This window comes from Stegostoma tigrinum, chromosome 38, assembly GCF_030684315.1.
Source record: "Stegostoma tigrinum isolate sSteTig4 chromosome 38, sSteTig4.hap1, whole genome shotgun sequence".
NCBI classification, from domain to species: domain Eukaryota; kingdom Metazoa; phylum Chordata; class Chondrichthyes; order Orectolobiformes; family Stegostomatidae; genus Stegostoma; species Stegostoma tigrinum.
Window position 1 is genome coordinate 21,816,369 of NC_081391.1, and position 13,568 is coordinate 21,829,936.

A 13,568-nucleotide genomic window follows, 5' to 3' on the forward strand; every position below is an offset into this window, starting at 1 on the left:
CTGGATATCGGAAGTCTGTTTCTTTTCCCTACATCACACAGTAGAAGAATTCCACTTTGTTAAACTGCCTTACTATGACTTAGCCTGAAGTTACTCTCTTTTCTTTATCTTTCTCAACTTTAAAGTGTATTGATTATACACCAAAACTTTATTTTATTCCATTTGTTTTAATCAGTTCTCATCTAAACAGTAGACTAAATGTTCACATGGTCTTACTTAACCCAAGGCTGCCACTTGTCCTTTTGCTAGCTCCTGGTCCCAGCCAATGAGCTCACCTTTCCCATGCAATGTCACTCTTGGATATTTTTTTAAATACCAGCTGTGTCTTGAAGCTTTTCAACTCCTGATCTGCTGAAGGATAAATATCTGGAAAGAAAAGCGGGGGAAAAAAGTTCTGCACCAGCATTCACACTCTCATTTTATACTATTGTGGCCTTGATTATTTATCTAGCTGGTAGTTACAATTTTAAAAAAAAGTTAAACCAGTTTCTTTAATTGGCTGATCATATCTGCTCTGCCACAGAGGGCTTGATTTGCATGTTTAACCATTCTCCGCAAAACTTTGAGATAATAGAGTTGAAACAGTAACTTTATGTACAATGCTAAATTGCAGGCAAGCATACCTAAATTTTACAGAAGAGCAACACTTAAATTTTAAACCTCTTATCTCCCTTTCACCAGTTCACCACTTTGCACCTTGAACTAGAGCCCCCAGTTGCAAAGAGCTGACCCAGACATAATGGGCTGAGTAGCCTTACCCATTCCTCAATCGTTCCATGTGAAATGTATATTACTGAGTGTCGTTTTTTTTTTCATCTTTTCCCAGCGCTTCATACAAGACCCTTATGCTGCCACTTTTGGCAGCTTCTCCAAGGTGACCAACTTCCTGCGTGGAGCCCTGCGGCCCCAGGATGGATCCCGTCACCGTCCCCTTCGCGAGATGGCAAGCGGTCTTGACTTGGACCAACAGGAGGAGCCAGGCTTTGAAGTCATCATGTGTGTAAGTGTCCAACCTTTCCTCTGATGGTGAATTACCTGGTGATGAATATAGGACACGTGGCCAAACCGTTTTAAATACAGCTATCAGGTCACTCTTCACGCTTAGAGAGTGAACACACAATCTTTTCAAGTTTTGAAATTTTTTGTACTCTTCATAACTATGCTGTGTGCTGATATAACCTTTGATGGGCCACTGGGTTTGTTGGTGTTTGAAAGTTGTGTTAGCTGAAATTAGTGCAGTCTTTATAGTGTTGTGCAGATCCCCAACACTTCCATCAATCATAAGGCCCCAAAGTGGGATATTCACCATGCATGGTGAGTGCAGTTCCTCAGATACTGCAGCAGTGTGTCCCTGTGAAAAAAGTGTGGATCCAGGCTACAGCTCCATTTGACATAAATATTATCTGCCACTTAAGTACTGAACAAAGGCCATTTCCAATGAGAGAGAATCTAGGACTACCATTGACCAGAAACTGAATTGGTGTAGCCATGTAAGTACTGTGACTATAAGAGCAGTTTGGGGCTAGAAAGTCCACAACATGAAACTTACATTCTATCTCTCCAATTTATGTCCTCCATAAACAAGACATAGGTAAAGAGTTTGATGAAATGCTCCCATTTAGCTGTTGCTGGAGCTGCAGTCATCAATCTTGAGCTCAATCCACTTAATTGGCACATTATCCCCACCTTCAGCATTCACTCACTTCCACTCAAATGCACAGTGGCAGAAATGTGTCCATCTACAAGTCACCAAACCTCTCTTAACAGCATCTCCCCAACCCATGACTTCTGTTACCTAGAACGAGCAAGGGCAACAGGTGGTTGGGAGCAGTACTACTTGCAGGTTCCCCTCTAAGTGACTCAGCATCGTGATTTGGATCTACATTACTGTTCCTTCAGTGTTGTTGGGTAGAAATCCCAGAATTCCCACCCTAATAACACTGTGGGTGTTCCTATACTGAATGGATTACTGCAGATTAAGAAGGCAACTCACCACCACCTTTGTCAAGGCATTGAGGGGTGAGTAATAAATGTTGGCCTGGCCAGTGATGTAATCAGCCTCAGTAATGCCTCTCAACCAGTGTCATGGACTACTGGATGGATTTCCACTGATATTATTGCAGATCCCTCAATGCTATCACAATAACTTCCTCCCAACTGCTTCAGCAGTTAGCATTCCCCAGGAAATGCAACAAAGGACAGTCCCAGCTCTCTGCACAACCATTCCGCCCCGACACCTCAATCACTGGAGACAGTGAGTAATTGGTCATCAAACCAGCAAAGTGCCATGCTCAAGCCATTGTCATTGGTTAAGTTAGTTGATTATGAGGCTGTGGACAGTTGGCCTGAGCGTGAAGAACAGGCTGTTGTTTAGTAGCTAATGAAGATCTGTTGTGTCCCATGAATTTCAGCTTCGTTCTGAATAGATGCCTGTGTATGAAACCCTGCCTTGTTTGTAATTTTGCAGCAATTCAAGTCATATTGGACTTGTGATGTATTTCAAGGTGGAGCAGCCTGTCCATGTTTTGATGACCTTGTAAATGTGGTACCGTTAAGGCTGTTCTAGGCTCTCATTTTATAAAGATTTACATAAAAGGATATAGAGAAAGTGCGATAAGATTTACAATCATGGTACCAAAGGTTATTGGAATTTGAGTTATTGTCACATGTACTCGAGCGCAGGAGTACAGTGAAAAGTTTACAATGTCTGTCCTCATTGCGCCCATCTTAGGTACCTAGGTACAGATTTTAATACAAAATAGAGAATTTTTAAAAAAATGTTACAATACTTCATAGTGACTCATCAGATAAGGCAGAAAATAAGAAATAAAGTTAAAAGGATAATCATTAGTCAGATAAACAGATTACAAATAAATATTACATTGCAATAGATCAGCACAGGGGCCTTCCACATGTAGTCTGACTGGGCTGACAAGCCACTGACCACCCACACTGATTCCCAGTCAAACAACAGTCCCCGGTCCGCTCTGGCCCTCAGCCGCTCTGCCCCATGCTTCCAGCTCGCATCATTCCGGCCCTCAGCTGTTTTGCTCCATGCCTCCCAGCTCACTCCGCTCCGGTCCTCCATTCGCTCCACAGACTGCCAGAAAAGCCTGTCTAGGCATAGTGTGGCCTTTTGTCTTTGGCAGACGAGTGTGAGAGGTTGTCTAATAGATAGCTTTAAATTGTGAAGATGTTTGATAGGGCAGACATGGGAAAAGGTATTTTCACATGTGGGGAATGCCAAAGTCAGGCAGCCGTGAGTATAATCAATCCAAAGGATTTGTTGAATTTTTTTTTGTGTAGAGTGGTGAGAATGTTGTACATGCAACCACTGAGAGTAGTTAAGGTGAATAGCACAGGCTAATTTTATATTAGTGAGAGAAGAAAACAAAAGGGTGTGTTGGTACAATGAGAAGCGGAGTGGGAGGACGCTCACACAGAGCATATGCACTGGCCTGTTTCTGTGCAGTAAATCCTAATATGATACAAGAAGGGAAGAAAGAAATATCCCGGCTGCAGCCTTTGTTTTGTTTGTAAAGAGGGATTTCCTTTAATCGTCACGTTTTAAGATCTTTCTGACCTCCTTTTGCAGCAAGCTGATCTCGGTCAGCGGCCAGCTGTGCAGAGGCAGGAGATTATGACAGCTGAAGAATGGGAGAAACATCTGGACTCAGAAGGAAGAGTTCAGGCAGTGGAGGAACTGAAGAAGAAGATTTTCAAAGGAGTAGGTGAATTCATTCATTTATTTACACGATGGTTTTTAAAACTTTCCGTGTCATCATGGGGAAGTACAGTCAAGGTGGAAATTCAGTTGATCCAATAACTTACCAGCATAAATCACGGCAAAGCAGGAATAAATCGTGCAAAAGCAGGAATTTAGTGGAGTTTGCAAAATCATTTTGAAGTTAGCAACTTTCAGTTAAGTGCAGCAGACTGGATAACAAGGGCAAGATAAATTAGTTCTGACTTGGTGAATAGGTGCTAACCCAAGTAGCAGACTTATTCCCTGACGAATGGGAGATTGTAAAATACTGAGTGTTGTGTTGTCTTGGAACCACAATCAGCTTCAAATGCCTTAACAAAAATTTACAGAACATCAGCCACTGCATCTGACTCTAGGGGACAGTGTAAAGGGAACTTGACTCTGTGCTGTATCCATCCTGGTTGATGGGAATAGTATCTCGGGAGCATTTTTATTCAATTTAAAAGAGTAGAAATAACTTAACTGTACTTTCTGTATACTTGTAGTTTTAAAAGAGTAGAGGAAGCTATTTTACATTTGTATCTAACTCTCTGCTATACCCATTTGTCCGAGGTGATGGGGACAAATGTTAAGGGAACTTTACTTTGAATTGAAGATTAGAGGGAGCTTTGCTCTGTATCTAATCCTGTACTGTATGTACCCTGGGATTGCTTGATGCTCGTAATATGCTGGAAAGTTTTCAGTTTATCCTATCAACATGCCTGTTCACTGTGTTTTTAAAAAGTCAGCATGGGATTTGTACTGAGTAATAGATGGATTGCAAATCAGAAAAATACTCCAATTACCTCAACTTCGTGGACTGGCGAGTTATACTGACTTCCTAGCAGCGTGCACTACTCTTGGCCAACCAGTCATTGGTTTAAGACCCATTTCTAGACTAAGGTACACATTTTCTCTAACTCCACTGCACCGAAAGAGACTATTGAGCCTGACTCCTCATATTTAAAGAATGTCTTCACCTATCTTTGCAACTAAACAGTGCCCCCACAAGTTCTTCTACCAATTAGCTTAAATTTCAACCAGAAAACAAGTTGTAGATTTATTGATCTCATTTCTGTTGACACACTGAAAAGTACTTCTTTGGCTGAGATGTTTTGGGACATACTGATGATGTGAAAGGCAGTATATAATAGCAATTTCTGAAATATTCTGTTGTTGTCTTATTTTTGCCCCCGCCCCACCCATTTTGGACAGTGTAACACTGTGCTGCTTAATCCTCTACACGTTATTAACTGAGGTGTCCATTGTCTTTTCTGCTGCTGTCATTTCGAACATTGATTCATGAACTTATTTTGTGAACATATAGCACAGCAGGAGGCCATTTGACCTCTTCTTTGGGAGAATTATACGATTCAATGCATTGTAGAGGGTCAAGCACAGGTGAAATCACAGTGAATGACAGAACCCTTTAAAAGTATTGATATGCAGAGGGATCTGGGTGTACAGGTCTACAGATCACTGAAGGTGGCAGCGCAGATAGATAAGCTAGTTAAAAGAAAAGGCCTTTGGCATGCTTGCCTTCATTGGAAGGGGCAGTGAGTATAAGAAACATATAAAATAATCAGAGGGTTAGATAGTGTGGATAGGGAGAGCCTTTTTCCTAGGATGGTGACGGCGAGCACGAGGGGGCACAGCTTTAAATTGAGGGGCAAAAGATATAGGACAGATGTCAGAGGTAGTTTCTTTACTCAGAGAGTAGTAAGGGAATGGAACGCTTTGCCCGCAAAGGCAGTAGATTCGCCAACTTTAGGTACATTTAAGGCGTCATTGGATAAGCATATGGACGTACATGGAATAGTGTAAGTTAGATGGGCTTGAGATCGGTATGATAGATCAACACAACATCGAGGGCCGAAGGGCCTGTACTGTGCTGTGATGTTCCATGTTCTAAGGATAGAAAGTTCTGCTACAGCTTTATAGAACTTTAGTTAGGCCATACTTAGAATATTGCACACATTTCTGGTCACCATACTACCAGAAGGATGTGGATACTTTGGAGAGGGTACAGATAAAGGTTTACAGGATGCTGCCTGGTATGGGGGATTTTAACTATGAAGAAAGGTTTGATAGACTGGCTCTGTTTTCACCAGAACACAGGTGGTTGAGGAGCAACCTAATGGAAGTTTGTGAATGGCATTGATAGAGTGGAAAGTATGAGGCTTTTTCCCAGGGTGGAGGGATCAATTACTGGCGGATGCAGGTTTGGGGGATGTGGGTGGGGGTTGCTGGGGAAAAGTTTAAAAGAGATGTGCGAAAGATGCTTTTCTCTCAAACGGTGATGAGGGCCTGGGGTGTACTGCCAGAGGAGGTGGTGGAAGCAGACACAATGGCAGCATTCAGTCAGCACTTGGACTAATGCATGAATAGGAAGGGAATAGAGGGATACGGATCCTGTAAATGAAGGCAGTTTCAGTATGGAAGGGCAAAATGTGTTGTTGCAGGCTTGGAGGGCCAAAGGGCCTGTTCCTGTGTTGTATCATGCTTTGTTCTTGTTCTTGAACCCAGTCCTTGCTCCTTCTCCATTGTCCTGTGTTTTTCTCCCCCTCACGTATTTATTCCAATTTGAAATTAAGTATTGAATCTTCTTTCACATACTGCATTTGTCATGCCTCACTGCAATAGAACACTGGAGTCAAGTCACACTGTTTCCCAGAGTCATCACAAAAGTGAAAGATTTTATCAGGACATTTTAAAAATTTCCCAATGTGATTGTCTTCAGTCACACATTGACAGAAAGCGCAGACCAGGTTTCTATACTTGACATTATTAGGGAGGCAATTGCTTAGTGGCATTGCCACTGGTCTGTTAACCCAAAAACCCAGGTAATGTTCTGGAGATTTGGGTTTGAATCCAGCTGGTAGAATGTGAATTCACTAAAAATCTGGAATTAAGAGTCTATTGATGGCAATGAATTCATGGTCAGAAATCCTATCTGGTTCACTAATGCCCTTTTTGGAAGGAAACTCCCATCCTTACCTGGTCTGACCTACTTGTAACTCCAGACCCACAGAAATGTGGTTGACTCTTAGCTGCCCTCTGGGCAATTAGGGATGGCAATAAATACTGGCCCAGTGAGCAATGCCCTCATTCTGTGAATGATTTTTTAAAAAATTATTGTTACAGATAAACTACTGGAAATTGTTGACATATAACTCTTAGTTAAAGCTCTAATATCCTTACAATACTTACATATGCATAAGAGTTGGTCATTGACATCAGGAAGCAAGATGGAAGGCACACCCCTGTCTACAACAGTGGTGCTGAGATGGAGATAGTTGGGAGTGTCAAGCTTCCAGGAGTGATGACCACAACAGTCTGCCCTGGTCCAGCTACACAATGGTCAAGAAAGCAGAGTGACGCCTCTACTTCCTCAGGAGGCTAAGGAAATTCAACACATGCACATTGACTCTTACAAATTTTTATAAATGCACCACAGAAAGCGTTCTGCCCAGATGCATCTTCGCTCAATGTGGCACCGCTCTGCCAGGACCATAAAAAGCTACAGAGAGTTGTGAACACTGCACAGTCCGTCATGCAAACCAACTTCATCTATACTTCTCGCTGCCTCAGGAAGGCAGTCAACATAATAAAATACCCCTCCCACCTCAGTAATTATCTGTCTCAAACATATCTACCAACAGATTCTTCCCTGCGGTTATTAGACTTCTGAATGGACCTCTCAAATTTTAAATTTGAATGTTGATCTCTGCAGCTTGTAACAATGCATTCTTTCCTCTGGTCTATTACCTTAATGCACTTTATATTGTATAATCTGCTGGTGCTGCATACAAAACAAAACTTTTCACTGTACCTAGGTACATGTGACAATAATAAATAAACTATAATCAAAGACAGAGACAAAAAAAGTGGTGTCATGGGTGGATAGATAAATTGGGAAGGCAATTCAATGGTCTCTGTCCCTGTGATTCACTGAGATGGTCGTTTTGGCTTGCCAGGACTTGCAGCTCCTCGATCTGCCATCTTGCACGAGGCATAGAACCATTGGTTCACAACTTAAAAAGTCTCTGACTGGTTAAAAGCAACTGCTTACAGAATTGATGAGGGAAAATAAACTGGCTTTTTGCAGGCTTTAGGTGTTTTTACCATACAGACAAGAACAGCGCCTTCGTTTCCAGAGTTTGACAGGCTTCTAGCTAACTCATTCAATCCCACAAACTGTTCAGATACCTGAAAGCCAGTCACACAGTTGTTTGCAGGCAGCAGGTCTTTGTCATTGGCATTTGGTCATTACTCTATACAGCAATCAGCTACTGGTTACCATGCCAATTTACATTTTATGCACACTCACTGGTGCCAGTTTGTCTGCAAGTAAAGCATTCCCCGCCCCAACTGGTTCAACAAAAAACTGTAAACAGTACTTACAGTAAGGAAGGTTTGGAAGGTGTAGCAATACCTACCACAACCCTAGGATTTTAAAATCATTCTTTTTGTCCTTTTTAGCTTACTATCAGAAGTACTGAATATTTTTAAAAAGTCCTTACACATTCCAGATCATAACAACTCTGTAATTAAAAACATGTCTCTTCCCCACTCGCTCTGTATCTTGTGACAAATATTTTAAACCTGTGTCTCTGCTTCCTCATCACTGGAATTGATTTCTCCCCCTTTGCTGTATCAAAATCCCTTTGAAAATTTGTCTGCTTTATTAATTGTTCTTTAATCTCAGGGACTGTGCCACAGCATCCGTCGGGAAGTCTGGAAATTCCTTTTGGGATACTACTCCTGGGATAGCACGGCTGAGGAACGCAAAACTGTGGTGAAGCAAAAAACGTAAGGAGCTGTTCCACTGTGACCCACGTTGAAAGGGCGCTGTTTATGACTGAAGGGAGAAAGCAGTGTGTCTGTCATTACTGGTATGCAAGCATTCAACCATTAAGTAGGGACAGAGATGCATCCTTCTAGATGCGAAGACAGAAATTGCTGGAAAAGCTCAGCAGGTCTGGCAGCATCTGTGGAGAGAAATCAGAGTTCACATTTCAGGTCCAGTGGTGACTCTTCCTCAGAACTGATGGTAGCTGTATATGTGGAAGACAGGGTTGGGCGAGGGGTTAAGGATTAAACGATAGGTGGAGATAAAGCCCAAAGAGAGAGAGGAATAGTTGGACAGACAAAGGATTGGATAATGATCTGGCTTGGAAGGTGAGTAGCTATGAATGGGGACAGTTAGTGGCTAACAATGGATCGTGTGTAATTGCAGACTGTGTGATAACAAGGCCTGGTGTGTGGGGACATGGGAGAGCTCAAGCCCTAAAGTTATTGAAGTCGATTATTGATTCCAGAATACTGCAGGGCCCCCTGGAAAAAAATGAAGTATTTATCCTTCTAGATACTCTAGTTAATGAAGATAGCATAGGAAATAACTTCAAGAGCAGGCCATTCAGTTTCTTGAGCCTGCTTTGCTGTTCACTAGGTCATGACTGATCTTGCATCTCAACAACAGCACTATCTCTTGATCTGTTTTTGATGTATAGAAATCCACCACACTCTGCTTTGAAGATACTCTGAACTTCTGCAATTGTCTGGCGTAGCAAATTCTAAAGATTCATTGTCTTCTGAGGGAAGAAATTCCTCCTTTTATCACAGTGCTAAATGCCCTGTCCCTTTTTTTTCTGAAACTGTCCACTGATTCTGGATGCACCTCCTCCCCACTTCCCTCCAGCCTGAAACCAGGGGAGATATCCTTCCAGCATCTACTCTGATGACCCCTGTGAGAATTGTGTGTGTTTCAATGAAGCCATCTATCAGAACATAGGCCCATTCTCCTCAATCAGTCCTCAAAAGGCAACAAAACGGTGGGATGATTGTGGGGATTGGAATTGATTCATGAATTTCCATATAGAATGGAGTCTCTTTTGATTCCATATTTAAAGGGTGAAGGCTTACTGCTATTCTGACTGTGAAGATCCCAAGTGTAAAATAGGACAAACCAGTCAGGGTCTGACCTGGCCTGAATCCACGGGGTTGAGCCCCAAATTTGGAACAGCTTAACACCAATTTTCTGGCTTTACATCAACAACAACAATATGCATTTGGCATAGTCAAGCCATCCAAGGTCCTTCGCAGGAGTATTGTCAAATAAAATCTGGCAACAGGCTGCACAGGGCATCATTAGGTCAGATGACTAAAAATTTGATCAAAGCCCATCTTGAAGAAGAGACAACTTGAGGGGATTAGGGTGGGAGTTTCAGACCTGGAACTATAGGTAGGGGAAAATTGGGAATGCGCAAAAGGCTAGGGCTCCCAGAGATGACAGTAGGTTGAAGGGCTAGGGGACATTACAAAGCAAGGTCACAGATGGGTTTTGAAAAAAGCAATGTGATGTTTACAGTCAAAGCTGGCTCATGGGCGCTGATTTCCCACTTTCCTGACTATAGAGAGTTATTTACCTCTAAGCTAACTTCATTGAGCTGCGAGTTTGTGTTATGAAGTAGTCTAACAGATCTAAAGTACATTATTTCTGACCTAGGAATGCTGTCGCTAGCAGCATTGATTACTGATTGCCTTCTCTTACTAACAGTCTGGTGATTCATTTGTAGATTTCCCTTAGCCAGGCTAGAATGGGTACAAGCAAATTGAGCTGTACCTGCATGTTTCAAATTCCAGGTGGTTTGATCTGTTTTCCATTCCCTTCCCCATGATACACGTACTCTGTATTTCTCTGCCAACCCACATGGGTCTTTTCTTCAGGGACGAGTATTTCCGGATGAAACTGCAGTGGAAGTCGGTGACTGAAGATCAGGAACGGCGGAATTCCCAACTGCGAGCGTACAAGAGTCTGATTGGTGAGTTTAATGGGGAGGTGAGTGAACTTTTAGGTCAATCTGCAGCAGTCGGAGATCTGCTGCAGAGCATCTTAATTGGCGAGTCACTCCGCAGCAATTCCCATTAAGGCTCAGCTTAAAATAGTGGCATCTAGGGGAAGTACTGCACACCCACAGGCAGCAAGATGCAAAGCCTCAGCAAAAAGTCCCAAACACTTGACAACATTACAGCAGGAAATCGTATTTAATTTTGGTTTGTATGATGTGGGTGGCAATAACTGGGCCAGCATTTATTACCAGTCCCTAACTTCCCTTTTGAGGGTGGTTGTAAGCTGCTGCCTCAAACTGCTGCAGCCCATGTGGTGTGGGGATACCAGCAGTGCAGTTAGAGAGAGAGAGAGAGAGAGAGAGAGAGAGTTCCAGGATTTCAACCCAGCAGCAGTGAAGGAACAGTGAAATAATTCCAAATTAGGATGGTGTTGGGTTTGAAGGCCAACTTGCAGGTGACGATCTTTCCATATATCTGCTGCCCTTGTCCTTCACATGGCAGAAGTCACATGTTTGAAAGGTGTTCTTGAAGAGCCATAGTGACTTGCTGCGCCACATCTTGTAAAGGTCCACACTGCTGACACCGTGTGCCAATGATGGGAACAGTCAATATTTGAGGAGGTGTACGAGGTGCCAGTCAAGTTAGCTGCTTTGTCTTGGATGGTGCTGAGCTTCTTGAATGTTGGAGGTGTGTTCATCTAGGAAAGTGGAGAGTACTCCTTACTAAGATAATAAAGTATGAAGTTGGATGAACGCAGCAGGCCGAGCAGCATCTCAGGAGCACAAAAGCTGACGTTTCGGGCCTAGACCCTTATGCCTTGTAGGTGAGATTGAGTATAACTGTTTGTCAGTGGGAAGGTGATTCAGCTTCAGCCTCAGAGAAGATTCTGTATTTGGGTCCAAAATCAACAGGAATTCAAGCAAAGTCGAAAGAAACTGTTCCCAGTACTAGAGAACCAGAGTAATACTGATGTTAGGTGATTGACAAAACAACAAAGATTCTGATTCTGTAACAAAAAACAATATAAAGAGAATGATCTTGGAAGCGAATGGAAAAGATCTGGTCTGCATGGCAAAATATTCAGAGTTAGTTTTTTACATTGATCGCTGAAATGACTTCTCATCCATAGAACGGGATGTCAGCAGGACTGATCGCAGCAACAAGTTCTACGAGGGGAATGACAATCCAGGCCTGGTGTTGTTGAATGATGTGCTAATGACTTACTGCATGTATAACTTCGATCTGGGTAAGTTCCCATTTTAGTCTCTTCTCATACATGTACATGTTGCTGACTGTGTGCATCCAGTGACTGTAAATGACTACAATTTACATTTATACGGTGCCTTTAACATAGTAATGAGCACCAAGCTGTTTTTCGGATGGCCACTGAGCATTGTACATTATTACCCTTTTCGAACAAAAGCTTGGTCTAAGTGGTAGCTCTTAGGAATTGAGCAAGTCGCAAGGATTTTAAATTTGGGACATGAATGGCTCAGGAACAAATGTAGATTATGAATGGGACTTAGTTTAATCTGAAATACTGGCAAGAATGTTTCTGAGTTTGAATTTACAGAAGGTCAGTATTGGTTGACCAACCAGTACAGTATTAGCATGTATTACCCACTTTCATGTTAGAATTATTTTGAAAACAGTGAGAAGAGCCTGTGTTATGCAGAGCCTGTGGCTTTTCAGACTTTATCATTGATAAATGACCTGTGAAAACTCCACCCCTCTGTTAATTGCACCTCCCCCACGTCCCAGCATACCTAACAATAGCTTCCGGCCACCATTCCTATACTGTCACCTCATCCTTGCTTATCCACATCCCTTATCAGCTGTCCAGCAGCAACAACTTCGTGAGGCATGAGTGTTAGGTATTTGCATTTATCTGGGTGCAGCTGCAGAGACTGCACTCCAGTCTGTAGCCCTGCAACTGTCTGGGTAATCTAACTTTGCCTCTTGGCCAATAATGGCAATCTCCCAGCGCAGTGTGGCGATTCCCTGGCCCAGCCTGGCGGTCTCTCTTAGCCCATTGGTGCCCTCTCGCCCTGGTGTGATCTGTCAGCGGCCTATGGTGGTTTCTTGGCCCAGCATGTCCTCAGCTTGAACCTCCAGCATCAAGGTGATTCAAGGCCTGGCATGGACTGGGTTGGAGGGACTGTTATTCTGAACTTGTTATTTTGTCTATTTTTCTAATTAATTCTTATGATCTGAAATGCTGGACTTTTTATTTCTTTGTTTTATTTTATTGCTTTAGAACTTGTACTGAAAAATTTGTGCCTAGGTACCTTGTACCTCGGAAAACACCATTAATGGCAACTTGTAAACTTTTCACTGTACTCATATGTACATGTAACAATAAAGCTAATTCAGTTCAGTTCATCACGTGAATAATCTTGAATTTCTTCCAACATGCTGCAAGTTCAAAGTCACCCTGTTCAGCTTCTGATAAAACATTGCAAAGTCCCTCCCACCATTTCAATCTTCCTGCTTGCTTCTTCCTCGGACTGAATCCAGTGATGTAATCCCTTGATGAGCTGTATGACCCAAACTCTGGTTCAAATCTGCTTCCCCCATCAACTTTGAATAACCTTCCAACTCATACTGCTGTAAGCTAGGTGCTGCTGCCCTATCAGGCTGGTCAGTCTGATCTTCGCTAATCATTAAAATAAAGCAAGGAACTGCAGGTGCTGGAAGTCGAAAACAAACAAAAACAGAAATTGCTGGAGAAACTCAGCAGGTCTGGCAGCGTCAGTGGAGAGAATGCAGAGTTCTTTGATCCAAAGAAGGGTCATGAGACTCAAAATGTTAACTCTGCTTTCTCTCCCTAAACTTTGCTAAACCTGCTGAGTTTGTTTTGTTCCACTGATCATTGTCTATTTTTCAGGTTTGTTGTAAAACATTAACCAAGTTGGAGGCACCGTATTAATGCAGGTTGTTGTACAGGCTGATATGTTTATAATGATGAGCA

At 42.5% G+C, this 13,568-nt stretch overlaps 1 protein-coding gene across 2 annotated transcripts in view; it reads left to right on the forward strand.

Annotated features, from left to right (window-relative positions):
• Nucleotides 1-13,568, forward strand: part of tbc1d17 (TBC1 domain family, member 17) — a 41,492-nt gene that overhangs the window by 13,440 nt on the left and 14,484 nt on the right. For both annotated transcript variants that reach the window (XM_048521527.2, XM_048521526.2), the window contains exons 7-11: nucleotides 827-1,000; nucleotides 3,596-3,727; nucleotides 8,454-8,557; nucleotides 10,475-10,569; nucleotides 11,727-11,843. In XM_048521527.2, coding sequence (XP_048377484.1) covers nucleotides 827-1,000; nucleotides 3,596-3,727; nucleotides 8,454-8,557; nucleotides 10,475-10,569; nucleotides 11,727-11,843 — 622 coding nt within the window. The remainder of the gene's footprint in view (nucleotides 1-826; nucleotides 1,001-3,595; nucleotides 3,728-8,453; nucleotides 8,558-10,474; nucleotides 10,570-11,726; nucleotides 11,844-13,568) is intronic.